This window comes from Schistocerca piceifrons, chromosome 1 (assembly GCF_021461385.2).
Source record: "Schistocerca piceifrons isolate TAMUIC-IGC-003096 chromosome 1, iqSchPice1.1, whole genome shotgun sequence".
Lineage (NCBI taxonomy): Eukaryota > Metazoa > Arthropoda > Insecta > Orthoptera > Acrididae > Schistocerca > Schistocerca piceifrons.
Window position 1 is genome coordinate 176123089 of NC_060138.1, and position 26527 is coordinate 176149615.

General features: G+C 45.5%; 6 protein-coding genes and 28 non-coding genes across 34 annotated transcripts; all 34 read right to left on the reverse strand.

The window, feature by feature from the left end:
• Positions 1-3067: 3067 nt before the first annotated feature.
• Positions 3068-3993, reverse strand: LOC124792454 (acyl-CoA-binding domain-containing protein 6-like). The gene has a single exon (XM_047257942.1). It carries the CDS (start codon positions 3982-3984, stop codon positions 3250-3252), a length of 735 nt encoding a protein of 244 aa, XP_047113898.1. The 5' UTR covers positions 3985-3993; the 3' UTR covers positions 3068-3249.
• A 328-nt stretch (positions 3994-4321) lies between these two features.
• LOC124792470 (probable methyltransferase-like protein 23) lies at positions 4322-5022 on the reverse strand. The gene has a single exon (XM_047257943.1). It carries the CDS (start codon positions 5014-5016, stop codon positions 4327-4329), a length of 690 nt encoding a protein of 229 aa, XP_047113899.1. The 5' UTR covers positions 5017-5022; the 3' UTR covers positions 4322-4326.
• Positions 5023-5306: 284 nt separating this feature from the next.
• Trnat-ugu lies at positions 5307-5378 on the reverse strand. Its single transcript has one exon. It is a non-coding gene; the product is annotated as a tRNA-Thr (tRNA).
• A 246-nt stretch (positions 5379-5624) lies between these two features.
• Trnat-ugu lies at positions 5625-5696 on the reverse strand. Its single transcript has one exon. It is a non-coding gene; the product is annotated as a tRNA-Thr (tRNA).
• Positions 5697-5942: 246 nt separating this feature from the next.
• On the reverse strand, positions 5943-6014 carry Trnat-ugu. Its single transcript has one exon. It is a non-coding gene; the product is annotated as a tRNA-Thr (tRNA).
• Positions 6015-8855: 2841 nt separating this feature from the next.
• Trnat-ugu lies at positions 8856-8927 on the reverse strand. Its single transcript has one exon. It is a non-coding gene; the product is annotated as a tRNA-Thr (tRNA).
• A 246-nt stretch (positions 8928-9173) lies between these two features.
• Positions 9174-9245, reverse strand: Trnat-ugu. Its single transcript has one exon. It is a non-coding gene; the product is annotated as a tRNA-Thr (tRNA).
• A 246-nt stretch (positions 9246-9491) lies between these two features.
• Trnat-ugu lies at positions 9492-9563 on the reverse strand. Its single transcript has one exon. It is a non-coding gene; the product is annotated as a tRNA-Thr (tRNA).
• A 246-nt stretch (positions 9564-9809) lies between these two features.
• On the reverse strand, positions 9810-9881 carry Trnat-ugu. Its single transcript has one exon. It is a non-coding gene; the product is annotated as a tRNA-Thr (tRNA).
• Positions 9882-10127: 246 nt separating this feature from the next.
• Positions 10128-10199, reverse strand: Trnat-ugu. Its single transcript has one exon. It is a non-coding gene; the product is annotated as a tRNA-Thr (tRNA).
• A 246-nt stretch (positions 10200-10445) lies between these two features.
• On the reverse strand, positions 10446-10517 carry Trnat-ugu. The gene has a single exon. It is a non-coding gene; the product is annotated as a tRNA-Thr (tRNA).
• Positions 10518-10763: 246 nt separating this feature from the next.
• On the reverse strand, positions 10764-10835 carry Trnat-ugu. The gene has a single exon. It is a non-coding gene; the product is annotated as a tRNA-Thr (tRNA).
• A 505-nt stretch (positions 10836-11340) lies between these two features.
• LOC124793245 (acyl-CoA-binding domain-containing protein 6-like) lies at positions 11341-12099 on the reverse strand. The gene has a single exon (XM_047258005.1). It carries the CDS (start codon positions 12088-12090, stop codon positions 11356-11358), a length of 735 nt encoding a protein of 244 aa, XP_047113961.1. The 5' UTR covers positions 12091-12099; the 3' UTR covers positions 11341-11355.
• A 328-nt stretch (positions 12100-12427) lies between these two features.
• Positions 12428-13128, reverse strand: LOC124793261 (probable methyltransferase-like protein 23). The gene has a single exon (XM_047258006.1). It carries the CDS (start codon positions 13120-13122, stop codon positions 12433-12435), a length of 690 nt encoding a protein of 229 aa, XP_047113962.1. The 5' UTR covers positions 13123-13128; the 3' UTR covers positions 12428-12432.
• A 284-nt stretch (positions 13129-13412) lies between these two features.
• Positions 13413-13484, reverse strand: Trnat-ugu. Its single transcript has one exon. It is a non-coding gene; the product is annotated as a tRNA-Thr (tRNA).
• A 246-nt stretch (positions 13485-13730) lies between these two features.
• Trnat-ugu lies at positions 13731-13802 on the reverse strand. Its single transcript has one exon. It is a non-coding gene; the product is annotated as a tRNA-Thr (tRNA).
• A 2842-nt stretch (positions 13803-16644) lies between these two features.
• On the reverse strand, positions 16645-16716 carry Trnat-ugu. Its single transcript has one exon. It is a non-coding gene; the product is annotated as a tRNA-Thr (tRNA).
• Positions 16717-16962: 246 nt separating this feature from the next.
• Trnat-ugu lies at positions 16963-17034 on the reverse strand. The gene has a single exon. It is a non-coding gene; the product is annotated as a tRNA-Thr (tRNA).
• A 246-nt stretch (positions 17035-17280) lies between these two features.
• Trnat-ugu lies at positions 17281-17352 on the reverse strand. Its single transcript has one exon. It is a non-coding gene; the product is annotated as a tRNA-Thr (tRNA).
• A 246-nt stretch (positions 17353-17598) lies between these two features.
• Positions 17599-17670, reverse strand: Trnat-ugu. The gene has a single exon. It is a non-coding gene; the product is annotated as a tRNA-Thr (tRNA).
• A 246-nt stretch (positions 17671-17916) lies between these two features.
• Trnat-ugu lies at positions 17917-17988 on the reverse strand. The gene has a single exon. It is a non-coding gene; the product is annotated as a tRNA-Thr (tRNA).
• A 246-nt stretch (positions 17989-18234) lies between these two features.
• Positions 18235-18306, reverse strand: Trnat-ugu. The gene has a single exon. It is a non-coding gene; the product is annotated as a tRNA-Thr (tRNA).
• A 246-nt stretch (positions 18307-18552) lies between these two features.
• Positions 18553-18624, reverse strand: Trnat-ugu. The gene has a single exon. It is a non-coding gene; the product is annotated as a tRNA-Thr (tRNA).
• A 505-nt stretch (positions 18625-19129) lies between these two features.
• On the reverse strand, positions 19130-19888 carry LOC124793363 (acyl-CoA-binding domain-containing protein 6-like). Its single transcript, XM_047258014.1, has one exon. The coding sequence runs from the start codon at positions 19877-19879 to the stop codon at positions 19145-19147; it is 735 nt and encodes a 244-aa protein (XP_047113970.1). The 5' UTR covers positions 19880-19888; the 3' UTR covers positions 19130-19144.
• Positions 19889-20216: 328 nt separating this feature from the next.
• Positions 20217-20917, reverse strand: LOC124793379 (probable methyltransferase-like protein 23). Its single transcript, XM_047258015.1, has one exon. It carries the CDS (start codon positions 20909-20911, stop codon positions 20222-20224), a length of 690 nt encoding a protein of 229 aa, XP_047113971.1. The 5' UTR covers positions 20912-20917; the 3' UTR covers positions 20217-20221.
• Positions 20918-21201: 284 nt separating this feature from the next.
• On the reverse strand, positions 21202-21273 carry Trnat-ugu. Its single transcript has one exon. It is a non-coding gene; the product is annotated as a tRNA-Thr (tRNA).
• Positions 21274-21519: 246 nt separating this feature from the next.
• On the reverse strand, positions 21520-21591 carry Trnat-ugu. Its single transcript has one exon. It is a non-coding gene; the product is annotated as a tRNA-Thr (tRNA).
• A 2870-nt stretch (positions 21592-24461) lies between these two features.
• Trnat-ugu lies at positions 24462-24533 on the reverse strand. Its single transcript has one exon. It is a non-coding gene; the product is annotated as a tRNA-Thr (tRNA).
• A 246-nt stretch (positions 24534-24779) lies between these two features.
• On the reverse strand, positions 24780-24851 carry Trnat-ugu. The gene has a single exon. It is a non-coding gene; the product is annotated as a tRNA-Thr (tRNA).
• A 246-nt stretch (positions 24852-25097) lies between these two features.
• Positions 25098-25169, reverse strand: Trnat-ugu. The gene has a single exon. It is a non-coding gene; the product is annotated as a tRNA-Thr (tRNA).
• A 246-nt stretch (positions 25170-25415) lies between these two features.
• On the reverse strand, positions 25416-25487 carry Trnat-ugu. The gene has a single exon. It is a non-coding gene; the product is annotated as a tRNA-Thr (tRNA).
• A 246-nt stretch (positions 25488-25733) lies between these two features.
• On the reverse strand, positions 25734-25805 carry Trnat-ugu. The gene has a single exon. It is a non-coding gene; the product is annotated as a tRNA-Thr (tRNA).
• A 246-nt stretch (positions 25806-26051) lies between these two features.
• Trnat-ugu lies at positions 26052-26123 on the reverse strand. The gene has a single exon. It is a non-coding gene; the product is annotated as a tRNA-Thr (tRNA).
• Positions 26124-26369: 246 nt separating this feature from the next.
• Positions 26370-26441, reverse strand: Trnat-ugu. Its single transcript has one exon. It is a non-coding gene; the product is annotated as a tRNA-Thr (tRNA).
• Between the last annotated feature and the right edge of the window lie 86 nt (positions 26442-26527).

A 26527-nucleotide genomic window follows, 5' to 3' on the forward strand; every position in this document is an offset into this window, starting at 1 on the left:
TTAATCTTCAATCCTTCCATCTGAAGCCGTTTAATACTAAGGAGCTTGGCTTTAATTTTCCGAACCTCAGAAAGGTGGGCACATGTCATTCGAGAAGTATCATAAAGTTCGCGAAGCACCGAATAATAATACTCAAAAGTCAGTTTCAGATCTCGCGCTCTGTGATAACTGTAGGACATTAAAGTGCGACGTAGTTTTGGCTTCGCACAGTGGATCCACCAGTGAAGCTTAGACGGATAGTATCGCAGAGAACGTAAACATATGTCCCACGCCGTCTGTATTAGAGGTTCGATGTCAGGGTCATCGAGCAAGGAGACATTTAATTTCCACAGTGGCCGATAAAGTTTAAGAGGCTGACGCTCCAAATTAATGATAACCGCAAGGGCACAATGATCCGTAAAACTGGCTGGAATAACATCTACATTTAAAACAGAAACACTAAGGGGATCAGAAATATACAATCGGTCCAGTCGACTACTTGACGTGGCAGTAAAAAATGTAAATTTAACTAAAGTGGGGTGTTTAACCTCCCACGCATCGCGTAGTCGTAGTTGACGTACAAGAGAATGTAGCTCGAAACAATAATTAAAATGAGGGGATTGGTCCTTAGCTTGTAATACACAATTAAAATCACCCCCCAATATCAAAGTCGCAGGATTTTTGCGTAAAAGATAAATCAGATCCTCTTTATAAAAACGAGACCTTTCCTGCCGTTTGCTGGAACCAGAGGGGGCGTAAATATTAACCAAGGTGGTGTCAAATAACCGACAACCAATACCCCTTCCCGAGTCTAAGAGCTCAATTTCGGTAACGGGGATACCGTCACGAATTAGTAAGGCAGTACCTGTGGAAAACTCAGGCGCAAAATTTATAATAGTGCGAAAGCCAGGAACAAACAGGTGTGCAACGGAGACTTCCTGCAGGAAAACAACATCAGCTGCAGAGTCATAAATGAACTGCTGCAGAGACGCTAACTTCAGAGCAGATTGAATGCTATTTATATTTAAGGTAATAAACGTGTACGCCTGCAACATCAACCAAAAAAGGGAAAATGAACCCTAATTACACCACATTAGAAGCAACTACATCCAGATCATCAACATCAGACATGGCAGAGGGTGATTGCCCGGAATCAACGGAATCAGAGTCATCCTTTGCATGCTTGTGTTTTTTCCGCACCGCGTGAAGATTGGGGGGCACTTTCACCCGACGGCGTATCTGATGCACACCAGATTCAAGAGCAGGTGGAGTGGGGGGTTCGAGATCAGGCACGTCAACCAAGGCATCCGAAGGATTATCAGGGCGAGAGGAATCAGAAGAAGGAGCAAGCAAGGGGAAAACTGTATCAGGAACATCGGCACCGGCAGCAGAAGGTGTAGGTATTGGAAGTGTAGGAGGTGGAGAGATCGGTTTGGAATCCGCTGAAGCGGAGCGCGCAGATCTAGAAGCGATTTTCCGACAAACAGCTGTCTGCACCGAAGTGTCGTCAACATGTTGTGATGCCTGTGTCGGGAGGGATGTCAACACCACCTCGACCGAACGTTGGGGCTCTTGCGCCGACAGCGTGGCAGCAGGTTTGACGTCATCAGGCAAAGCAGGAGACACAGTGGGAACAGAATCCAAAACAATCATGGGAGCTTCCGGAATTCTCTCGTCAGATTCGCAAACCGGCTGCGAAACAGCAGCTTCGTCATCAGTGCTACCGGTATCACTAGCACGACGGCGTTTGTTATTGGAAACAGACGGGATCGGTGTAGAAGCAGCCGATACATCTGGGCGAGTGGGTAACGGGGGAAAACCTGCATCAGAGGAAGGTGTCAGTTGTTGTGAAGAATCTACTGCAGGAGGCTGACACGAGACAGTGGAGGAAGCTGCTGGCACAAGATCGGCAACCGTTAATTTGCGGCGTTGTGCTAGCCCATTTTTAAGCACAAACACCCGCTTAGGGCAATTAGCACGAACATGACCATTTTCATTACATAGAAAACACGTACCAACTTGCCCCTCATAAGTAAGATGAACACGATAACCACATACAACCAGATGGGACGGTATATTCGACTTAATATGCATTTCAACCGATCTGATACCATTATAACATTGCAGCTTATGTTGTGCAGACCAACGTTCATTTCGAATTGACCGAACGGTACCATAACCAAGCAAAGCTTCCTTGAGATAACTGTTTTCAACTTCAGGGGGTAAATTATAAACCCGAACTGTGGTATACGTAATTTCCGCATTTGAAACAGCAACACTGCTAACAGAACCATCTCTATGACGGAACGACACTTGCTCACCATGTTTAAGTAAAATCTTATCTAGCAAAACCGGGTTCAACAATTTCACAAAAAAGCAGTAAAGTTCTGTGTCAAAATACGCCGTATGTACCTGGTCCGATGTAATGCCAATCGTATCCACAATCCATTCGTGAATTTCCAACGAAGTTGGTTGAACATTCCTGGTGGCCTTGTTAAACTGAAAACTGAGAGTACACTTCCGCGGAAACAACCGGGAAGCCATAACACTTAATTAATGCGGCAAAAGCCGCTATACAACACAAGACACAACACAAACACTAAGGCGACGAAACAACGAAGAAAAGAAGACAAAGAAACGTCACACACAGAAAGTAAATAGTCACAACCCGAGGGAAACGGCGGATCGAATACACAGCACGTCCGATCGCTGTCGCGTCTCAAGCGGAACTGCCCCTGAGCTAAGGAGGCTGCTACAGCTTACGTCTCTTTGCGATCGCTACAGCCCTCGAGAAAAATACATTTCAGAGTCCTGAAAATGCGTACAAAGATTTACTCTGCCACAACAATTCGCTACCACTGAGGTCCACAGCGATGACTGACGGGTGCTGCCGTCTTTCGTCTATCGTCATCTGTGATCTTGGCTCAGGCCCGAAAAGACACGCTATTTTGAAATTTTCGGTTCAAAGCATTACATTGGCCCATTTAAAATTGTGCTGCCCCCTGTGAGAATCGAACTCACGACCCCTGGTTTACAAGACCAGTGCTCTGCCCCTTTTTTTTTTTTTTTTTTTTTTTTGAAGCTCAAAAAGAATTTAATGACTTATTTCAAATTTACAGTCTTGTTTTAAATGATGGCGCACTTATTTACAACATATTATACTTCAAGGCTTTATCAGCTATGCAAATGAAGGGAAAAGATCAATTAACTTCATTATCAATGCAAGAATAATCATGATGTCAAATGTTCATAGGCCTACATGAAACAATATCAGTTTGCTATTGTCAGAGCCTTCAATATTTCACTGTCAGCAGCGATCTCTTTTGGGAGTGTCCCATCAAGATCAGCAATATTGGGATCTCCACCATGTTGAACTAAAAATTTAGTAACATTAACATGTCCACAGGCTGCAGCATAATGCAAAGCAGTTTGGCCATCAGCATCTTTTAAATTCACATCAGCTTTCAGTTTCTCAACTAGACAGTCTACCATTTCCATATTTCCTCTGTCAGCAGCCCAATGAAGTAATGCCATCCCACTTTCATCTTGTTTATTAATCATTTCAAGTGAACTGAAGCTCCTAGAGGCATCAATGACCTTCTGAACATTACCTTCTTTCACCCAGTCAAATACTGTTTTCTCTGTGTCTGGTAAGTACTCATCAGTATTTGTCATGCAGCTTACTGCCACCCATCCTGCACCACTGCCAGCAGGTCTTTCAGTAAATCGTTCCTCCCAAACAGGATCCACTTCAGATATTATTTTAACATATTTTATCATAGCAGTCTCACGATCCATATCCTTTAGGCGTCTCCATGATTCCCATTTCTGTTTAGCTGTTAAGTCATACCAACTGGGCTTTGATGTTTGGCAAGGTCCTTCTGTAGCTTGTTTATAGTAACCATACAGTTCCAGAAGTTCATTACTGTCAAAATCCCCACAAATCTCTTTAGCATACTTTGCTGCTTTTGCAAATTTTTCTACAAGCTCATCAGTATCATCCATACTGTTACAAATACTACAAAAACTGGTAACTGACTACAAATGACTATAATCACCAAATATTATTGTCAGTGTGATGCAACTTGAACTGTTATTTGATTTCCTTCTAAAACATGAGTCTGTTTATTGGTGACCTTGTTAAAACCTGATTTATTACCAAGCACAACAAAACCATAGCCTCTTGATAAGCCAGTGTTTTTGTCAAAAACAACGACTGCTGAGGCAACAGGACCAAACTCGGAAAAATACATCCTCAGTTCACGATGTCCAATAGTCCAAGGAAGGTTTCCAACAAATATTTTATATGCAGCTCGTGCTGCCATTATTAACTGCCTATTATATAAATCAAGCTCTTGTTATTTCTAAGAGATGGATAGTGTGATCTTGCATTAATTCACTAGTGTCTATTCCTGATTCTGTGCCCAAGTTGTTTAAGGGGATATGTTCGCACTGCAGTCTCCACTTGTGCAATAAATGTTCTATGCACCAGTCGGCACTGCGTTCCTGATAAGTGCATAAAAATTTTGCGTGTGGATTCCTTTCCAATAAGAACGCAACGCTTACGATAATGTCTTCAAACACACCTGGTTCATAGAAACAATCTGATCCCAAAATGAGATCTACCTGACCAAGGCTAAATATACTTGATAGGAAAAGTCCCCAAGTCAGGCCAATGACTCTTGCCTGGTTTGGTTGGAGTCCATTTATTTCACAACACCGTTTCACGTGTTGCAAGCTCTTCGGCAGACAAGCATTATCCGTTAATGTTACAGCAGCACCACACTTTGCAGCGACAATCCCTGGAAGCGCGGTGCCCGAACCAAGTTCCAGTATATGTTTTCCCGGCAGTTCACGTCGATGTTCCCACAAGAACCATGCAAGTACTGGTGCTGATGGCCACGTGTAAAAACTGTAACCTGCTTGAAGTTGCTCTGGTATCAGTATTTCTAGCGTCTCTATCTCGTTTTCACTCGCTCTATTGTTAACTGATTTGAAAACAAACTTTTTCACTTGCTCTGAAACCCCATCAGACATTGGACTGTTATACCGGAAATGAACTGCCCCTGAGCTAAGGAGGCTGCTACAGCTTACACCTCTTTGCGATCGCTACAGCCCTCGAGAAAAATACATTTCAGAGTCCTGAAAATGCGTACAAAGATTTACTCTGCCACAACAATTCGCTACCACTGAGGTCCACAGCGATGACTGACGGGTGCTGCCGTCTTTCGTCTATCGTCATCTGTGATCTTGGCTCAGGCCCGAAAAGACACGCTATTTTGAAATTTTCGGTTCAAAGCATTACATTGGCCCATTTAAAATTGTGCTGCCCCCTGTGAGAATCGAACTCACGACCCCTGGTTTACAAGACCAGTGCTCTGCCCCTGAGCTAAGGAGGCTGCTACAGCTTACACCTCTTTGCGATCGCTACAGCCCTCGAGAAAAATACATTTCAGAGTCCTGAAAATGCGTACAAAGATTTACTCTGCCACAACAATTCGCTACCACTGAGGTCCACAGCGATGACTGACGGGTGCTGCCGTCTTTCGTCTATCGTCATCTGTGATCTTGGCTCAGGCCCGAAAAGACACGCTATTTTGAAATTTTCGGTTCAAAGCATTACATTGGCCCATTTAAAATTGTGCTGCCCCCTGTGAGAATCGAACTCACGACCCCTGGTTTACAAGACCAGTGCTCTGCCTCTGAGCTAAGGAGGCTGCTACAGCTTACACCTCTTTGCGATCGCTACAGCCCTCGAGAAAAATACATTTCAGAGTCCTGAAAATGCGTACAAAGATTTACTCTGCCACAACAATTCGCTACCACTGAGGTCCACAGCGATGACTGACGGGTGCTGCCGTCTTTCGTCTATCGTCATCTGTGATCTTGGCTCAGGCCCGAAAAGACACGCTATTTTGAAATTTTCGGTTCAAAGCATTACATTGGCCCATTTAAAATTGTGCTGCCCCCTGTGAGAATCGAACTCACGACCCCTGGTTTACAAGACCAGTGCTCTGCCCCTGAGCTAAGGAGGCTGCTACAGCTTACACCTCTTTGCGATCGCTACAGCCCTCGAGAAAAATACATTTCAGAGTCCTGAAAATGCGTACAAAGATTTACTCTGCCACAACAATTCGCTACCACTGAGGTCCACAGCGATGACTGACGGGTGCTGCCGTCTTTCGTCTATCGTCATCTGTGATCTTGGCTCAGGCCCGAAAAGACACGCTATTTTGAAATTTTCGGTTCAAAGCATTACATTGGCCCATTTAAAATTGTGCTGCCCCCTGTGAGAATCGAACTCACGACCCCTGGTTTACAAGACCAGTGCTCTGCCCCTTTTTTTTTTTTTTTTTTTTTTTTTTTTTTTTTTTTTTTTTTTTTTTGGCCTCCCTTCTCCCCACATAGCCCATCCAATCGCTCACCTTTTGTGCCTTCGTCGGCTAGCTTCTACGCTGTAAGTTTTTTTTTTTTTTTTTTTTTTTTTTTTTTTTTTTTTTATTTGTAAATGTTATAACATAAAGTAAATGAGAACAAAAGAGATGAGTGGCTTCGACTCTTGAATGCCATCTCCGGGAAGAAATCCTCTGTATGTGCCGCCTTCATCGGCATTGTGTTGGTTCGTGATTGTTCTCGAATTACCCTTGGCAACCGTACCGTAGTGGCCCTCGTACGTCGGGAAACTGTAAGGTCGGTTTCTCGGGTTGCAATGTGTTTACTCCGTTGCGAGTTCGTCCTGTTTCATCGTGTGGTCTCTTCTCTTTACTTTCCTGTCTTGTCTAATCTTAGCTTTACACCCGCCAAGTCTGTGGGGGATCCATGATCGCTTTGATGAGAAAATTTGCGTATACCTGTTTATAATGTGGAAGTTTGCGAAGTCCATCGTGCTGTGTCTGTAAATATGTCGAAAAGTCTCCAATACTACGTTCTGAGTTTGCAATAATATAATATATGGCTTGTCCTTTCAGCCAGGTTACGGCATTTCGTTTCGTGGTAGGGTAGAGGTCATCGTCCGGTAGAAGTAGACTCTTAAGGGTGATGGCTTGAGGGGACGTGCGTTGTAGAAAGGCCAAGAGGTTTCTAACCGCTTTCCAGATGTCATGCGCCGTACCGCATACGAATGGGTGTTCATCAGTATCTTGCACATTACAGGTTGCACAAAGGGAAGTAGCAGCCAAATGTATCGAATGTAATCGGGAAGTCGTGGGAAGTTTCCTATTGACCACGTAATACCACAATGCTCTCACTCCCGTTGGCAAATGTGGATGATGAACACTTCTCCATATACGTGGCCAGACTGCCTCGGGGTACTTAACTTCAATACTGTTTCGAGCGTGCGTCGTGAGCAAATATTTGTACACTGTTCGCACTGTGACTATTTGTTCCTCAGGCATTCCCATGCGGATGTAGCTATAGTCAAGCAAAAATTGCTTGAGATGATGAAGGTCGTGTGGTATGTGATGAACATCCACAGGCGCGTCAAGATTAGCCGGCTTTATTTCGTTCAATAGAAAACTGGTGATACTATTAGGCGAATTCTTCCATCTGTTAAATGTAGAACTGACGTACAGGGCCCGTGTCTTCGTATAGACGTCGATGAGGTTGAGACCACCTGACGCCGACGGTAGAGTCAACGTAGAATACTTGACTTTGAAAACGTGGCCGCGGCTGACAAAGTGGCCGAAGGCAGCTAACAATCTGCTTGCCATCGGGAGGGGTAGCGGAAGTACGCGTGCCACATAGTTAAGTTTAGAGACGAGATAAATGTTCACCAAGGCCACGCGTTGTATTTCGTCCAGCGACCTGAGGGTATGTTGACGTATGCTCGCGCGCACTGTATTCAGCAAATCTTTGTAATTGATTGCAATCGTGCGTCGGATGTCACGAGTAAATTTCACTCCCAAGCACTTCATGACCGTGGTCACCTTGATCTGTCCAGGAATAGGGGCCTTCAATCCGCGACCGATGTTCAGGACACCGGACTTCATTACATTCAACTGAGCCCCCGCCGCCTTCCTATACTGCTCTACTATGTCCATCGCCGTCCGTATCTCAGACGTGGTTCGCACAAGAAAGGCCACATCATCCGCGTAGGCGCGGCATACAAACTTGTGACCATACATCAGGACACCCTGGAGGTGTGAGGTCAGCGCTGTTAATAGCGGCTCGATGGCGATAGCAAACAGCGCCATCGACATAGGGCAGCCCTGTCTGACCGAACTTTCAATAGTTATCGGCCCCACTGATCGCCCGTTGAGCAAAATCGTGGACTGGGAGTGGCGCAGCAGTCGTTCGATGATGGTGAGGAAACGGTGGGGGAAGTTCATTGTCTGCATGGTTTTCAGTAAATACTCATGGTTCACACGGTCAAATGCCTTGTCAAAATCGAGAGCAACCAAGGCGCACGGAATGCGACAGGCGGCAGCTATCGCTATGACGTCGCGATAGTCACACAAGGTGTCGTGAATGTTGCGGCCTATACCGACACTCGTTTGTGGCGGGGCTGTAACCGTGTTCATCACCGGTTTGAGTCTCCTAGCTATAATCCTTGCAAAGATCTTATAATCACAGTTTAACAGTGTGAGCGGGCGATAGTGTTTTGCGGATTGCTACCCCTGAGCTAAGGAGGCTGCTACAGCTTACACCTCTTTGCGATCGCTACAGCCCTCGAGAAAAATACATTTCAGAGTCCTGAAAATGCGTACAAAGATTTACTCTGCCACAACAATTCGCTACCACTGAGGTCCACAGCGATGACTGACGGGTGCTGCCGTCTTTCGTCTATCGTCATCTGTGATCTTGGCTCAGGCCCGAAAAGACACGCTATTTTGAAATTTTCGGTTCAAAGCATTACATTGGCCCATTTAAAATTGTGCTGCCCCCTGTGAGAATCGAACTCACGACCCCTGGTTTACAAGACCAGTGCTCTGCCCCTGAGCTAAGGAGGCTGCTTCAGCTTACACCTCTTTGCGATCGCTACAGCCCTCGAGAAAAATACATTTCAGAGTCCTGAAAATGCGTACAAAGATTTACTCTGCCACAACAATTCGCTACCACTGAGGTCCACAGCGATGACTGACGGGTGCTGCCGTCTTTCGTCTATCGTCATCTGTGATCTTGGCTCAGGCCCGAAAAGACACGCTATTTTGAAATTTTCGGTTCAAAGCATTACATTGGCCCATTTAAAATTGTGCTGCCCCCTGTGAGAATCGAACTCACGACCCCTGGTTTACAAGACCAGTGCTCAGCCCCTGAGCTAAGGAGGCTGCTACAGCTTACACCTCTTTGCGATCGCTACAGCCCTCGAGAAAAATACATTTCAGAGTCCTGAAAATGCATACAAAGATTTACTCTGCCACAACAATTCGCTACCACTGAGGTCCACAGCGATGACTGACGGGTGCTGCCGTCTTTCGTCTATCGTCATCTGTGATCTTGGCTCAGGCCCGAAAAGACACGCTATTTTGAAATTTTCGGTTCAAAGCATTACATTGGCCCATTTAAAATTGTGCTGCCCCCTGTGAGAATCGAACTCACGACCCCTGGTTTACAAGACCAGTGCTCTGCCCCTGAGCTAAGGAGGCTGCTACAGCTTACACCTCTTTGCGATCGCTACAGCCCTCGAGAAAAATACATTTCAGAGTCCTGAAAATGCGTACAAAGATTTACTCTGCCACAACAATTCGCTACCACTGAGGTCCACAGCGATGACTGACGGGTGCTGCCGTCTTTCGTCTATCGTCATCTGTGATCTTGGCTCAGGCCCGAAAAGACACGCTATTTTGAAATTTTCGGTTCAAAGCATTACATTGGCCCATTTAAAATTGTGCTGCCCCCTGTGAGAATCGAACTCACGACCCCTGGTTTACAAGACCAGTGCTCTGCCCCTGAGCTAAGGAGGCTGCTACAGCTTACACTTCTTTGCGATCGCTACAGCCCTCGAGAAAAATACATTTCAGAGTCCTGAAAATGCGTACAAAGATTTACTCTGCCACAACAATTCGCTACCACTGAGGTCCACTGCGATGACTGACGGGTGCTGCCGTCTTTCGTCTATCGTCATCTGTGATCTTGGCTCAGGCCCGAAAAGACACGCTATTTTGAAATTTTCGGTTCAAAGCATTACATTGGCCCATTTAAAATTGTGTTGCCCCCTGTGAGAATCGAACTCACGACCCCTGGTTTACAAGACCAGTGCTCTGCCCCTGAGCTAAGGAGGCTGCTACAGCTTATACCTCTTTGCGATCGCTACAGCCCTCGAGAAAAATACATTTCAGAGTCCTGAAAATGCGTACAAAGATTTACTCTGCCACAACAATTCGCTACCACTCAGGTCCACAGCGATGACTGACGGGTGCTGCCGTCTTTCGTCTATCGTCATCTGTGATCTTGGCTCAGGCCCGAAAAGACACGCTATTTTGAAATTTTCGGTTCAAAGCATTACATTGGCCCATTTAAAATTGTGCTGCCCCCTGTGAGAATCGAACTCACGACCCCTGGTTTACAAGACCAGTGCTCTGCCCCTGAGCTAAGGAGGCTGCTACAGCTTACACCTCTTTGCGATCGCTACAGCCCTCGAGAAAAATACATTTCAGAGTCCTGAAAATGCGTACAAAGATTTACTCTGCCACAACAATTCGCTACCACTGAGGTCCACAGCGATGACTGACGGGTGCTGCCGTCTTTCGTCTATCGTCATCTGTGATCTTGGCTCAGGCCCGAAAAGACACGCTATTTTGAAATTTTCGGTTCAAAGCATTACATTGGCCCATTTAAAATTGTGCTGCCCCCTGTGAGAATCGAACTCACGACCCCTGGTTTACAAGACCAGTGCTCTGCCCCTGAGCTAAGGAGGCTGCTACAGCTTACGTCTCTTTGCGATCGCTACAGCCCTCGAGAAAAGTACATTTCAGAGTCCTGAAAATGCGTACAAAGATTTACTCTGCCACAACAATTCGCTACCACTGAGGTCCACAGCGATGACTGACGGGTGCTGCCGTCTTTCGTCTATCGTCATCTGTGATCTTGGCTCAGGCCCGAAAAGACACGCTATTTTGAAATTTTCGGTTCAAAGCATTACATTGGCCCATTTAAAATTGTGCTGCCCCCTGTGAGAATCGAACTCACGACCCCTGGTTTACAAGACCAGTGCTCTGCCCCTTTTTTTTTTTTTTTTTTTTTTTTGAAGCTCAAAAAGAATTTAATGACTTATTTCAAATTTACAGTCTTGTTTTAAATGATGGCGCACTTATTTACAACATATTATACTTCAAGGCTTTATCAGCTGTGCAAATGAAGGGAAAAGATCAATTAACTTCATTATCAATGCAAGAATAATCATGATGTCAAATGTTCATAGGCCTACATGAAACAATATCAGTTTGCTATTGTCAGAGCCTTCAATATTTCACTGTCAGCAGCGATCTCTTTTGGGAGTGTCCCATCAAGATCAGCAATATTGGGATCTCCACCATGTTGAACTAAAAATTTAGTAACATTAACATGTCCACAGGCTGCAGCATAATGCAAAGCAGTTTGGCCATCAGCATCTTTTAAATTCACATCAGCTTTCAGTTTCTCAACTAGACAGTCTACCATTTCCATATTTCCTCTGTCAGCAGCCCAATGAAGTAATGCCATCCCACTTTCATCTTGTTTATTAATCATTTCAAGTGAACTGAAGCTCCTAGAGGCATCAATGACCTTCTGAACATTACCTTCTTTCACCCAGTCAAATACTGTTTTCTCTGTGTCTGGTAAGTACTCATCAGTATTTGTCATGCAGCTTACTGCCACCCATCCTGCACCACTGCCAGCAGGTCTTTCAGTAAATCGTTCCTCCCAAACAGGATCCACTTCAGATATTATTTTAACATATTTTATCATAGCAGTCTCACGATCCATATCCTTTAGGCGTCTCCATGATTCCCATTTCTGTTTAGCTGTTAAGTCATACCAACTGGGCTTTGATGTTTGGCAAGGTCCTTCTGTAGCTTGTTTATAGTAACCATACAGTTCCAGAAGTTCATTACTGTCAAAATCCCCACAAATCTCTTTAGCATACTTTGCTGCTTTTGCAAATTTTTCTACAAGCTCATCAGTATCATCCATACTGTTACAAATACTACAAAAACTGGTAACTGACTACAAATGACTATAATCACCAAATATTATTGTCAGTGTGATGCAACTTGAACTGTTATTTGATTTCCTTCTAAAACATGAGTCTGTTTATTGGTGACCTTGTTAAAACCTGATTTATTACCAAGCACAACAAAACCATAGCCTCTTGATAAGCCAGTGTTTTTGTCAAAAACAACGACTGCTGAGGCAACAGGACCAAACTCGGAAAAATACATCCTCAGTTCACGATGTCCAATAGTCCAAGGAAGGTTTCCAACAAATATTTTATATGCAGCTCGTGCTGCCATTATTAACTGCCTATTATATAAATCAAGCTCTTGTTATTTCTAAGAGATGGATAGTGTGATCTTGCATTAATTCACTAGTGTCTATTCCTGATTCTGTGCCCAAGTTGTTTAAGGGGATATGTTCGCACTGCAGTCTCCACTTGTGCAATAAATGTTCTATGCACCAGTCGGCACTGCGTTCCTGATAAGTGCATAAAAATTTTGCGTGAGGATTCTTTTCCAATAAGAACGCAACGCTTACGATAATGTCTTCAAACACACCTGGTTCATAGAAACAATCTGATCCCAAAATGAGATCTACCTGACCAAGGCTAAATATACTTGATAGGAAAAGTCCCCAAGTCAGGCCAATGACTCTTGCCTGGTTTGGTTGGAGTCCATTTATTTCACAACACCGTTTCACGTGTTGCAAGCTCTTCGGCAGACAAGCATTATCCGTTAATGTTACAGCAGCACCACACTTTGCAGCGACAATCCCTGGAAGCGCGGTGCCCGAACCAAGTTCCAGTATATGTTTTCCCGGCAGTTCACGTCGATGTTCCCACAAGAACCATGCAAGTACTGGTGCTGATGGCCACGTGTAAAAACTGTAACCTGCTTGAAGTTGCTCTGGTATCAGTATTTCTAGCGTCTCTATCTCGTTTTCACTCGCTCTATTGTTAACTGATTTGAAAACAAACTTTTTCACTTGCTCTGAAACCCCATCAGACATTGGACTGTTATACCGGAAATGAACTGCCCCTGAGCTAAGGAGGCTGCTACAGCTTACACCTCTTTGCGATCGCTACAGCCCTCGAGAAAAATACATTTCAGAGTCCTGAAAATGCGTACAAAGATTTACTCTGCCACAACAATTCGCTACCACTGAGGTCCACAGCGATGACTGACGGGTGCTGCCGTCTTTCGTCTATCGTCATCTGTGATCTTGGCTCAGGCCCGAAAAGACACGCTATTTTGAAATTTTCGGTTCAAAGCATTACATTGGCCCATTTAAAATTGTGCTGCCCCCTGTGAGAATCGAACTCACGACCCCTGGTTTACAAGACCAGTGCTCTGCCTCTGAGCTAAGGAGGCTGCTACAGCTTACACCTCTTTGCGATCGCTACAGCCCTCGAGAAAAATACATTTCAGAGTCCTGAAAATGCGTACAAAGATTTACTCTGCCACAACAATTCGCTACCACTGAGGTCCACAGCGATGACTGACGGGTGCTGCCGTCTTTCGTCTATCGTCATCTGTGATCTTGGCTCAGGCCCGAAAAGACACGCTATTTTGAAATTTTCGGTTCAAAGCATTACATTGGCCCATTTAAAATTGTGCTGCCCCCTGTGAGAATCGAACTCACGACCCCTGGTTTACAAGACCAGTGCTCTGCCCCTGAGCTAAGGAGGCTGCTACAGCTTACACCTCTTTGCGATCGCTACAGCCCTCGAGAAAAATACATTTCAGAGTCCTGAAAATGCGTACAAAGATTTACTCTGCCACAACAATTCGCTACCACTGAGGTCCACAGCGATGACTGACGGGTGCTGCCGTCTTTCGTCTATCGTCATCTGTGATCTTGGCTCAGGCCCGAAAAGACACGCTATTTTGAAATTTTCGGTTCAAAGCATTACATTGGCCCATTTAAAATTGTGCTGCCCCCTGTGAGAATCGAACTCACGACCCCTGGTTTACAAGACCAGTGCTCTGCCCCTTTTTTTTTTTTTTTTTTTTTTTTTTTTTTTTTTTTTTTTTTTTTTTGGCCTCCCTTCTCCCCACATAGCCCATCCAATCGCTCACCTTTTGTGCCTTCGTCGGCTAGCTTCTACGCTGTAAGTTTTTTTTTTTTTTTTTTTTTTTTTTTTTTTTTTTTTTTATTTGTAAATGTTATAACATAAAGTAAATGAGAACAAAAGAGATGAGTGGCTTCGACTCTTGAATGCCATCTCCGGGAAGAAATCCTCTGTATGTGCCGCCTTCATCGGCATTGTGTTGGTTCGTGATTGTTCTCGAATTACCCTTGGCAACCGTACCGTAGTGGCCCTCGTACGTCGGGAAACTGTAAGGTCGGTTTCTCGGGTTGCAATGTGTTTACTCCGTTGCGAGTTCGTCCTGTTTCATCGTGTGGTCTCTTCTCTTTACTTTCCTGTCTTGTCTAATCTTAGCTTTACACCCGCCAAGTCTGTGGGGGATCCATGATCGCTTTGATGAGAAAATTTGCGTATACCTGTTTATAATGTGGAAGTTTGCGAAGTCCATCGTGCTGTGTCTGTAAATATGTCGAAAAGTCTCCAATACTACGTTCTGAGTTTGCAATAATATAATATATGGCTTGTCCTTTCAGCCAGGTTACGGCATTTCGTTTCGTGGTAGGGTAGAGGTCATCGTCCGGTAGAAGTAGACTCTTAAGGGTGATGGCTTGAGGGGACGTGCGTTGTAGAAAGGCCAAGAGGTTTCTAACCGCTTTCCAGATGTCATGCGCCGTACCGCATACGAATGGGTGTTCATCAGTATCTTGCACATTACAGGTTGCACAAAGGGAAGTAGCAGCCAAATGTATCGAATGTAATCGGGAAGTCGTGGGAAGTTTCCTATTGACCACGTAATACCACAATGCTCTCACTCCCGTTGGCAAATGTGGATGATGAACACTTCTCCATATACGTGGCCAGACTGCCTCGGGGTACTTAACTTCAATACTGTTTCGAGCGTGCGTCGTGAGCAAATATTTGTACACTGTTCGCACTGTGACTATTTGTTCCTCAGGCATTCCCATGCGGATGTAGCTATAGTCAAGCAAAAATTGCTTGAGATGATGAAGGTCGTGTGGTATGTGATGAACATCCACAGGCGCGTCAAGATTAGCCGGCTTTATTTCGTTCAATAGAAAACTGGTGATACTATTAGGCGAATTCTTCCATCTGTTAAATGTAGAACTGACGTACAGGGCCCGTGTCTTCGTATAGACGTCGATGAGGTTGAGACCACCTGACGCCGACGGTAGAGTCAACGTAGAATACTTGACTTTGAAAACGTGGCCGCGGCTGACAAAGTGGCCGAAGGCAGCTAACAATCTGCTTGCCATCGGGAGGGGTAGCGGAAGTACGCGTGCCACATAGTTAAGTTTAGAGACGAGATAAATGTTCACCAAGGCCACGCGTTGTATTTCGTCCAGCGACCTGAGGGTATGTTGACGTATGCTCGCGCGCACTGTATTCAGCAAATCTTTGTAATTGATTGCAATCGTGCGTCGGATGTCACGAGTAAATTTCACTCCCAAGCACTTCATGACCGTGGTCACCTTGATCTGTCCAGGAATAGGGGCCTTCAATCCGCGACCGATGTTCAGGACACCGGACTTCATTACATTCAACTGAGCCCCCGCCGCCTTCCTATACTGCTCTACTATGTCCATCGCCGTCCGTATCTCAGACGTGGTTCGCACAAGAAAGGCCACATCATCCGCGTAGGCGCGGCATACAAACTTGTGACCATACATCAGGACACCCTGGAGGTGTGAGGTCAGCGCTGTTAATAGCGGCTCGATGGCGATAGCAAACAGCGCCATCGACATAGGGCAGCCCTGTCTGACCGAACTTTCAATAGTTATCGGCCCCACTGATCGCCCGTTGAGCAAAATCGTGGACTGGGAGTGGCGCAGCAGTCGTTCGATGATGGTGAGGAAACGGTGGGGGAAGTTCATTGTCTGCATGGTTTTCAGTAAATACTCATGGTTCACACGGTCAAATGCCTTGTCAAAATCGAGAGCAACCAAGGCGCACGGAATGCGACAGGCGGCAGCTATCGCTATGACGTCGCGATAGTCACACAAGGTGTCGTGAATGTTGCGGCCTATACCGACACTCGTTTGTGGCGGGGCTGTAACCGTGTTCATCACCGGTTTGAGTCTCCTAGCTATAATCCTTGCAAAGATCTTATAATCACAGTTTAACAGTGTGAGCGGGCGATAGTGTTTTGCGGATTGCTACCCCTGAGCTAAGGAGGCTGCTACAGCTTACACCTCTTTGCGATCGCTACAGCCCTCGAGAAAAATACATTTCAGAGTCCTGAAAATGCGTACAAAGATTTACTCTGCCACAACAATTCGCTACCACTGAGGTCCACAGCGATGACTGACGGGTGCTGCCGTCTTTCGTCTATCGTCATCTGTGATCTTGGCTCAGGCCCGAAAAGACACGCTATTTTGAAATTTTCGGTTCAAAGCATTACATTGGCCCATTTAAAATTGTGCTGCCCCCTGTGAGAATCGAACTCACGACCCCTGGTTTACAAGACCAGTGCTCTGCCCCTGAGCTAAGGAGGCTGCTTCAGCTTACACCTCTTTGCGATCGCTACAGCCCTCGAGAAAAATACATTTCAGAGTCCTGAAAATGCGTACAAAGATTTACTCTGCCACAACAATTCGCTACCACTGAGGTCCACAGCGATGACTGACGGGTGCTGCCGTCTTTCGTCTATCGTCATCTGTGATCTTGGCTCAGGCCCGAAAAGACACGCTATTTTGAAATTTTCGGTTCAAAGCATTACATTGGCCCATTTAAAATTGTGCTGCCCCCTGTGAGAATCGAACTCACGACCCCTGGTTTACAAGACCAGTGCTCAGCCCCTGAGCTAAGGAGGCTGCTACAGCTTACACCTCTTTGCGATCGCTACAGCCCTCGAGAAAAATACATTTCAGAGTCCTGAAAATGCATACAAAGATTTACTCTGCCACAACAATTCGCTACCACTGAGGTCCACAGCGATGACTGACGGGTGCTGCCGTCTTTCGTCTATCGTCATCTGTGATCTTGGCTCAGGCCCGAAAAGACACGCTATTTTGAAATTTTCGGTTCAAAGCATTACATTGGCCCATTTAAAATTGTGCTGCCCCCTGTGAGAATCGAACTCACGACCCCTGGTTTACAAGACCAGTGCTCTGCCCCTGAGCTAAGGAGGCTGCTACAGCTTACACCTCTTTGCGATCGCTACAGCCCTCGAGAAAAATACATTTCAGAGTCCTGAAAATGCGTACAAAGATTTACTCTGCCACAACAATTCGCTACCACTGAGGTCCACAGCGATGACTGACGGGTGCTGCCGTCTTTCGTCTATCGTCATCTGTGATCTTGGCTCAGGCCCGAAAAGACACGCTATTTTGAAATTTTCGGTTCAAAGCATTACATTGGCCCATTTAAAATTGTGCTGCCCCCTGTGAGAATCGAACTCACGACCCCTGGTTTACAAGACCAGTGCTCTGCCCCTGAGCTAAGGAGGCTGCTACAGCTTACACTTCTTTGCGATCGCTACAGCCCTCGAGAAAAATACATTTCAGAGTCCTGAAAATGCGTACAAAGATTTACTCTGCCACAACAATTCGCTACCACTGAGGTCCACTGCGATGACTGACGGGTGCTGCCGTCTTTCGTCTATCGTCATCTGTGATCTTGGCTCAGGCCCGAAAAGACACGCTATTTTGAAATTTTCGGTTCAAAGCATTACATTGGCCCATTTAAAATTGTGCTGCCCCCTGTGAGAATCGAACTCACGACCCCTGGTTTACAAGACCAGTGCTCTGCCCCTGAGCTAAGGAGGCTGCTACAGCTTATACCTCTTTGCGATCGCTACAGCCCTCGAGAAAAATACATTTCAGAGTCCTGAAAATGCGTACAAAGATTTACTCTGCCACAACAATTCGCTACCACTCAGGTCCACAGCGATGACTGACGGGTGCTGCCGTCTTTCGTCTATCGTCATCTGTGATCTTGGCTCAGGCCCGAAAAGACACGCTATTTTGAAATTTTCGGTTCAAAGCATTACATTGGCCCATTTAAAATTGTGCTGCCCCCTGTGAGAATCGAACTCACGACCCCTGGTTTACAAGACCAGTGCTCTGCCCCTGAGCTAAGGAGGCTGCTACAGCTTACACCTCTTTGCGATCGCTACAGCCCTCGAGAAAAATACATTTCAGAGTCCTGAAAATGCGTACAAAGATTTACTCTGCCACAACAATTCGCTACCACTGAGGTCCACAGCGATGACTGACGGGTGCTGCCGTCTTTCGTCTATCGTCATCTGTGATCTTGGCTCAGGCCCGAAAAGACACGCTATTTTGAAATTTTCGGTTCAAAGCATTACATTGGCCCATTTAAAATTGTGCTGCCCCCTGTGAGAATCGAACTCACGACCCCTGGTTTACAAGACCAGTGCTCTGCCCCTGAGCTAAGGAGGCTGCTACAGCTTACGTCTCTTTGCGATCGCTACAGCCCTCGAGAAAAGTACATTTCAGAGTCCTGAAAATGCGTACAAAGATTTACTCTGCCACAACAATTCGCTACCACTGAGGTCCACAGCGATGACTGACGGGTGCTGCCGTCTTTCGTCTATCGTCATCTGTGATCTTGGCTCAGGCCCGAAAAGACACGCTATTTTGAAATTTTCGGTTCAAAGCATTACATTGGCCCATTTAAAATTGTGCTGCCCCCTGTGAGAATCGAACTCACGACCCCTGGTTTACAAGACCAGTGCTCTGCCCCTTTTTTTTTTTTTTTTTTTTTTTTGAAGCTCAAAAAGAATTTAATGACTTATTTCAAATTTACAGTCTTGTTTTAAATGATGGCGCACTTATTTACAACATATTATACTTCAAGGCTTTATCAGCTGTGCAAATGAAGGGAAAAGATCAATTAACTTCATTATCAATGCAAGAATAATCATGATGTCAAATGTTCATAGGCCTACATGAAACAATATCAGTTTGCTATTGTCAGAGCCTTCAATATTTCACTGTCAGCAGCGATCTCTTTTGGGAGTGTCCCATCAAGATCAGCAATATTGGGATCTCCACCATGTTGAACTAAAAATTTAGTAACATTAACATGTCCACAGGCTGCAGCATAATGCAAAGCAGTTTGGCCATCAGCATCTTTTAAATTCACATCAGCTTTCAGTTTCTCAACTAGACAGTCTACCATTTCCATATTTCCTCTGTCAGCAGCCCAATGAAGTAATGCCATCCCACTTTCATCTTGTTTATTAATCATTTCAAGTGAACTGAAGCTCCTAGAGGCATCAATGACCTTCTGAACATTACCTTCTTTCACCCAGTCAAATACTGTTTTCTCTGTGTCTGGTAAGTACTCATCAGTATTTGTCATGCAGCTTACTGCCACCCATCCTGCACCACTGCCAGCAGGTCTTTCAGTAAATCGTTCCTCCCAAACAGGATCCACTTCAGATATTATTTTAACATATTTTATCATAGCAGTCTCACGATCCATATCCTTTAGGCGTCTCCATGATTCCCATTTCTGTTTAGCTGTTAAGTCATACCAACTGGGCTTTGATGTTTGGCAAGGTCCTTCTGTAGCTTGTTTATAGTAACCATACAGTTCCAGAAGTTCATTACTGTCAAAATCCCCACAAATCTCTTTAGCATACTTTGCTGCTTTTGCAAATTTTTCTACAAGCTCATCAGTATCATCCATACTGTTACAAATACTACAAAAACTGGTAACTGACTACAAATGACTATAATCACCAAATATTATTGTCAGTGTGATGCAACTTGAACTGTTATTTGATTTCCTTCTAAAACATGAGTCTGTTTATTGGTGACCTTGTTAAAACCTGATTTATTACCAAGCACAACAAAACCATAGCCTCTTGATAAGCCAGTGTTTTTGTCAAAAACAACGACTGCTGAGGCAACAGGACCAAACTCGGAAAAATACATCCTCAGTTCACGATGTCCAATAGTCCAAGGAAGGTTTCCAACAAATATTTTATATGCAGCTCGTGCTGCCATTATTAACTGCCTATTATATAAATCAAGCTCTTGTTATTTCTAAGAGATGGATAGTGTGATCTTGCATTAATTCACTAGTGTCTATTCCTGATTCTGTGCCCAAGTTGTTTAAGGGGATATGTTCGCACTGCAGTCTCCACTTGTGCAATAAATGTTCTATGCACCAGTCGGCACTGCGTTCCTGATAAGTGCATAAAAATTTTGCGTGAGGATTCTTTTCCAATAAGAACGCAACGCTTACGATAATGTCTTCAAACACACCTGGTTCATAGAAACAATCTGATCCCAAAATGAGATCTACCTGACCAAGGCTAAATATACTTGATAGGAAAAGTCCCCAAGTCAGGCCAATGACTCTTGCCTGGTTTGGTTGGAGTCCATTTATTTCACAACACCGTTTCACGTGTTGCAAGCTCTTCGGCAGACAAGCATTATCCGTTAATGTTACAGCAGCACCACACTTTGCAGCGACAATCCCTGGAAGCGCGGTGCCCGAACCAAGTTCCAGTATATGTTTTCCCGGCAGTTCACGTCGATGTTCCCACAAGAACCATGCAAGTACTGGTGCTGATGGCCACGTGTAAAAACTGTAACCTGCTTGAAGTTGCTCTGGTATCAGTATTTCTAGCGTCTCTATCTCGTTTTCACTCGCTCTATTGTTAACTGATTTGAAAACAAACTTTTTCACTTGCTCTGAAACCCCATCAGACATTGGACTGTTATACCGGAAATGAACTGCCCCTGAGCTAAGGAGGCTGCTACAGCTTACACCTCTTTGCGATCGCTACAGCCCTCGAGAAAAATACATTTCAGAGTCCTGAAAATGCGTACAAAGATTTACTCTGCCACAACAATTCGCTACCACTGAGGTCCACAGCGATGACTGACGGGTGCTGCCGTCTTTCGTCTATCGTCATCTGTGATCTTGGCTCAGGCCCGAAAAGACACGCTATTTTGAAATTTTCGGTTCAAAGCATTACATTGGCCCATTTAAAATTGTGCTGCCCCCTGTGAGAATCGAACTCACGACCCCTGGTTTACAAGACCAGTGCTCTGCCTCTGAGCTAAGGAGGCTGCTACAGCTTACACCTCTTTGCGATCGCTACAGCCCTCGAGAAAAATACATTTCAGAGTCCTGAAAATGCGTACAAAGATTTACTCTGCCACAACAATTCGCTACCACTGAGGTCCACAGCGATGACTGACGGGTGCTGCCGTCTTTCGTCTATCGTCATCTGTGATCTTGGCTCAGGCCCGAAAAGACACGCTATTTTGAAATTTTCGGTTCAAAGCATTACATTGGCCCATTTAAAATTGTGCTGCCCCCTGTGAGAATCGAACTCACGACCCCTGGTTTACAAGACCAGTGCTCTGCCCCTGAGCTAAGGAGGCTGCTACAGCTTACACCTCTTTGCGATCGCTACAGCCCTCGAGAAAAATACATTTCAGAGTCCTGAAAATGCGTACAAAGATTTACTCTGCCACAACAATTCGCTACCACTGAGGTCCACAGCGATGACTGACGGGTGCTGCCGTCTTTCGTCTATCGTCATCTGTGATCTTGGCTCAGGCCCGAAAAGACACGCTATTTTGAAATTTTCGGTTCAAAGCATTACATTGGCCCATTTAAAATTGTGCTGCCCCCTGTGAGAATCGAACTCACGACCCCTGGTTTACAAGACCAGTGCTCTGCCCCCCTTTTTTTTTTTTTTTTTTTTTTTTTTTTTTTTTTTTTTTTTTTTTTTTTTTTTTTTTTTTTTTGGCCTCCCTTCTCCCCACATAGCCCATCCAATCGCTCACCTTTTGTGCCTTCGTCGGCTAGCTTCTACGCTGTAAGTTTGTTTTTTTTTTTTTTTTTTTTTTTTTTTTTTTTTTTTTTTTTTTTTATTTGTAAATGTTATAACATAAAGTAAATGAGAACAAAAGAGATGAGTGGCTTCGACTCTTGAATGCCATCTCCGGGAAGAAATCCTCTGTATGTGCCGCCTTCATCGGCATTGTGTTGGTTCGTGATTGTTCTCGAATTACCCTTGGCAACCGTACCGTAGTGGCCCTCGTACGTCGGGAAACTGTAAGGTCGGTTTCTCGGGTTGCAATGTGTTCACTCCGTTGCGAGTTCGTCCTGTTTCATCGTGTGGTCTCTTCTCTTTACTTTCCTGTCTTGTCTAATCTTAGCTTTACACCCGCCAAGTCTGTGGGGGATCCATGATCGCTTTGATGAGAAAATTTGCGTATACCTGTTTATAATGTGGAAGTTTGCGAAGTCCATCGTGCTGTGTCTGTAAATATGTCGAAAAGTCTCCAATACTACGTTCTGAGTTTGCAATAATATAATATATGGCTTGTCCTTTCAGCCAGGTTACGGCATTTCGTTTCGTGGTAGGGTAGAGGTCATCGTCCGGTAGAAGTAGACTCTTAAGGGTGATGGCTTGAGGGGACGTGCGTTGTAGAAAGGCCAAGAGGTTTCTAACCGCTTTCCAGATGTCATGCGCCGTACCGCATACGAATGGGTGTTCATCAGTATCTTGCACATTACAGGTTGCACAAAGGGAAGTAGCAGCCAAATGTATCGAATGTAATCGGGAAGTCGTGGGAAGTTTCCTATTGACCACGTAATACCACAATGCTCTCACTCCCGTTGGCAAATGTGGATGATGAACACTTCTCCATATACGTGGCCAGACTGCCTCGGGTTACTTAACTTCAATACTGTTTCGAGCGTGCGTCGTGAGCAAATATTTGTACACTGCTCGCACTGTGACTATTTGTTCCTCAGGCATTCCCATGCGGATGTAGCTATAGTCAAGCAAAAATTGCTTGAGATGATGAAGGTCGTGTGGTATGTGATGAACATCCACAGGCGCGTCAAGATTAGCCGGCTTTATTTCGTTCAATAGAAAACTGGTGATACTATTAGGCGAATTCTTCCATCTGTTAAATGTAGAACTGACGTACAGGGCCCGTGTCTTCGTATAGACGTCGATGAGGTTGAGACCACCTGACGCCGACGGTAGAGTCAACGTAGAATACTTGACTTTGAAAACGTGGCCGCGGCTGACAAAGTGGCCGAAGGCAGCTAACAATCTGCTTGCCATCGGGAGGGGTAGCGGAAGTACGCGTGCCACATAGTTAAGTTTAGAGACGAGATAAATGTTCACCAAGGCCACGCGTTGTATTTCGTCCAGCGACCTGAGGGTATGTTGACGTATGCTCGCGCGCACTGTATTCAGCAAATCTTTGTAATTGATTGCAATCGTGCGTCGGATGTCACGAGTAAATTTCACTCCCAAGCACTTCATGACCGTGGTCACCTTGATCTGTCCAGGAATAGGGGCCTTCAATCCGCGACCGATGTTCAGGACACCGGACTTCATTACATTCAACTGAGCCCCCGCCGCCTTCCTATACTGCTCTACTATGTCCATCGCCGTCCGTATCTCAGACGTGGTTCGCACAAGAAAGGCCACATCATCCGCGTAGGCGCGGCATACAAACTTGTGACCATACATCAGGACACCCTGGAGGTGTGAGGTCAGCGCTGTTAATAGCGGCTCGATGGCGATAGCAAACAGCGCCATCGACATAGGGCAGCCCTGTCTGACCGAACTTTCAATAGTTATCGGCCCCACTGATCGCCCGTTGAGCAAAATCGTGGACTGGGAGTGGCGCAGCAGTCGTTCGATGATGGTGAGGAAACGGTGGGGGAAGTTCATTGTCTGCATGGTTTTCAGTAAATACTCATGGTTCACACGGTCAAATGCCTTGTCAAAATCGAGAGCAACCAAGGCGCACGGAATGCGACAGGCGGCAGCTATCGCTATGACGTCGCGATAGTCACACAAGGTGTCGTGAATGTTGCGGCCTATACCGACACTCGTTTGTGGCGGGGCTGTAACCGTGTTCATCACCGGTTTGAGTCTCCTAGCTATAATCCTTGCAAAGATCTTATAATCACAGTTTAGAAGTGTGAGCGGGCGATAGTGTTTTGCGGATTGCTACCCCTGAGCTAAGGAGGCTGCTACAGCTTACACCTCTTTGCGATCGCTACAGCCCTCGAGAAAAATACATTTCAGAGTCCTGAAAATGCGTACAAAGATTTACTCTGCCACAACAATTCGCTACCACTGAGGTCCACAGCGATGACTGACGGGTGCTGCCGTCTTTCGTCTATCGTCATCTGTGATCTTGGCTCAGGCCCGAAAAGACACGCTATTTTGAAATTTTCGGTTCAAAGCATTACATTGGCCCATTTAAAATTGTGCTGCCCCCTGTGAGAATCGAACTCACGACCCCTGGTTTACAAGACCAGTGCTCTGCCCCTGAGCTAAGGAGGCTGCTTCAGCTTACACCTCTTTGCGATCGCTACAGCCCTCGAGAAAAATACATTTCAGAGTCCTGAAAATGCGTACAAAGATTTACTCTGCCACAACAATTCGCTACCACTGAGGTCCACAGCGATGACTGACGGGTGCTGCCGTCTTTCGTCTATCGTCATCTGTGATCTTGGCTCAGGCCCGAAAAGACACGCTATTTTGAAATTTTCGGTTCAAAGCATTACATTGGCCCATTTAAAATTGTGCTGCCCCCTGTGAGAATCGAACTCACGACCCCTGGTTTACAAGACCAGTGCTCAGCCCCTGAGCTAAGGAGGCTGCTACAGCTTACACCTCTTTGCGATCGCTACAGCCCTCGAGAAAAATACATTTCAGAGTCCTGAAAATGCGTACAAAGATTTACTCTGCCACAACAATTCGCTACCACTGAGGTCCACAGCGATGACTGACGGGTGCTGCCGTCTTTCGTCTATCGTCATCTGTGATCTTGGCTCAGGCCCGAAAAGACACGCTATTTTGAAATTTTCGGTTCAAAGCATTACATTGGCCCATTTAAAATTGTGCTGCCCCCTGTGAGAATCGAACTCACGACCCCTGGTTTACAAGACCAGTGCTCTGCCCCTGAGCTAAGGAGGCTGCTACAGCTCACACCTCTTTGCGATCGCTACAGCCCTCGAGAAAAATACATTTCAGAGTCCTGAAAATGCGTACAAAGATTTACTCTGCCACAACAATTCGCTACCACTGAGGTCCACAGCGATGACTGACGGGTGCTGCCGTCTTTCGTCTATCGTCATCTGTGATCTTGGCTCAGGCCCGAAAAGACACGCTATTTTGAAATTTTCGGTTCAAAGCATTACATTGGCCCATTTAAAATTGTGCTGCCCCCTGTGAGAATCGAACTCACGACCCCTGGTTTACAAGACCAGTGCTCTGCCCCTGAGCTAAGGAGGCTGCTACAGCTTACACTTCTTTGCGATCGCTACAGCCCTCGAGAAAAATACATTTCAGAGTCCTGAAAATGCGTACAAAGATTTACTCTGCCACAACAATTCGCTACCACTGAGGTCCACAGCGATGACTGACGGGTGCTGCCGTCTTTCGTCTATCGTCATCTGTGATCTTGGCTCAGGCACGAAAAGACACGCTATTTTGAAATTTTCGGTTCAAAGCATTACATTGGCCCATTTAAAATTGTGCTGCCCCCTGTGAGAATCGAACTCACGACCCCTGGTTTACAAGACCAGTGCTCTGCCCCTGAGCTAAGGAGGCTGCTACAGCTTACACCTCTTTGCGATCGCTACAGCCCTCGAGAAAAATACATTTCAGAGTCCTGAAAATGCGTACAAAGATTTACTCTGCCACAACAATTCGCTACCACTGAGGTCCACAGCGATGACTGACGGGTGCTGCCGTCTTTCGTCTATCGTCATCTGTGATCTTGGCTCAGGCCCGAAAAGACACGCTATTTTGAAATTTTCGGTTCAAAGCATTACATTGGCCCATTTAAAATTGTGCTGCCCCCTGTGAGAATCGAACTCACGACCCCTGGTTTACAAGACCAGTGCTCTGCCCCTGAGCTAAGGAGGCTGCTACAGCTTACACCTCTTTGCGATCGCTACAGCCCTCGAGAAAAATACATTTCAGAGTCCTGAAAATGCGTACAAAGATTTACTCTGCCACAACAATTCGCTACCACTGAGGTCCACAGCGATGACTGACGGGTGCTGCCGTCTTTCGTCTATCGTCATCTGTGATCTTGGCTCAGGCCCGAAAAGACACGCTATTTTGAAATTTTCGGTTCAAAGCATTACATTGGCCCATTTAAAATTGTGCTGCCCCCTGTGAGAATCGAACTCACGACCCCTGGTTTACAAGACCAGTGCTCTGCCCCTGAGCTAAGGAGGCTGCTACAGCTTACGCCTCTTTGCGATCGCTACAGCCCTCGAGAAAAATACATTTCAGAGTCCTGAAAATGCGTACAAAGATTTACT

Coding starts and splice junctions, on each gene's coding strand:
- LOC124793261 (XM_047258006.1), bottom strand. CDS start 13,122: ATGTCTGATGGGGTTTCAGAGCAAGTGAAAAAGTTTGTTTTCAAATCA.
- LOC124792470 (XM_047257943.1), bottom strand. CDS start 5,016: ATGTCTGATGGGGTTTCAGAGCAAGTGAAAAAGTTTGTTTTCAAATCA.
- LOC124793245 (XM_047258005.1), bottom strand. CDS start 12,090: ATGGATGATACTGATGAGCTTGTAGAAAAATTTGCAAAAGCAGCAAAG.
- LOC124793363 (XM_047258014.1), bottom strand. CDS start 19,879: ATGGATGATACTGATGAGCTTGTAGAAAAATTTGCAAAAGCAGCAAAG.
- LOC124793379 (XM_047258015.1), bottom strand. CDS start 20,911: ATGTCTGATGGGGTTTCAGAGCAAGTGAAAAAGTTTGTTTTCAAATCA.
- LOC124792454 (XM_047257942.1), bottom strand. CDS start 3,984: ATGGATGATACTGATGAGCTTGTAGAAAAATTTGCAAAAGCAGCAAAG.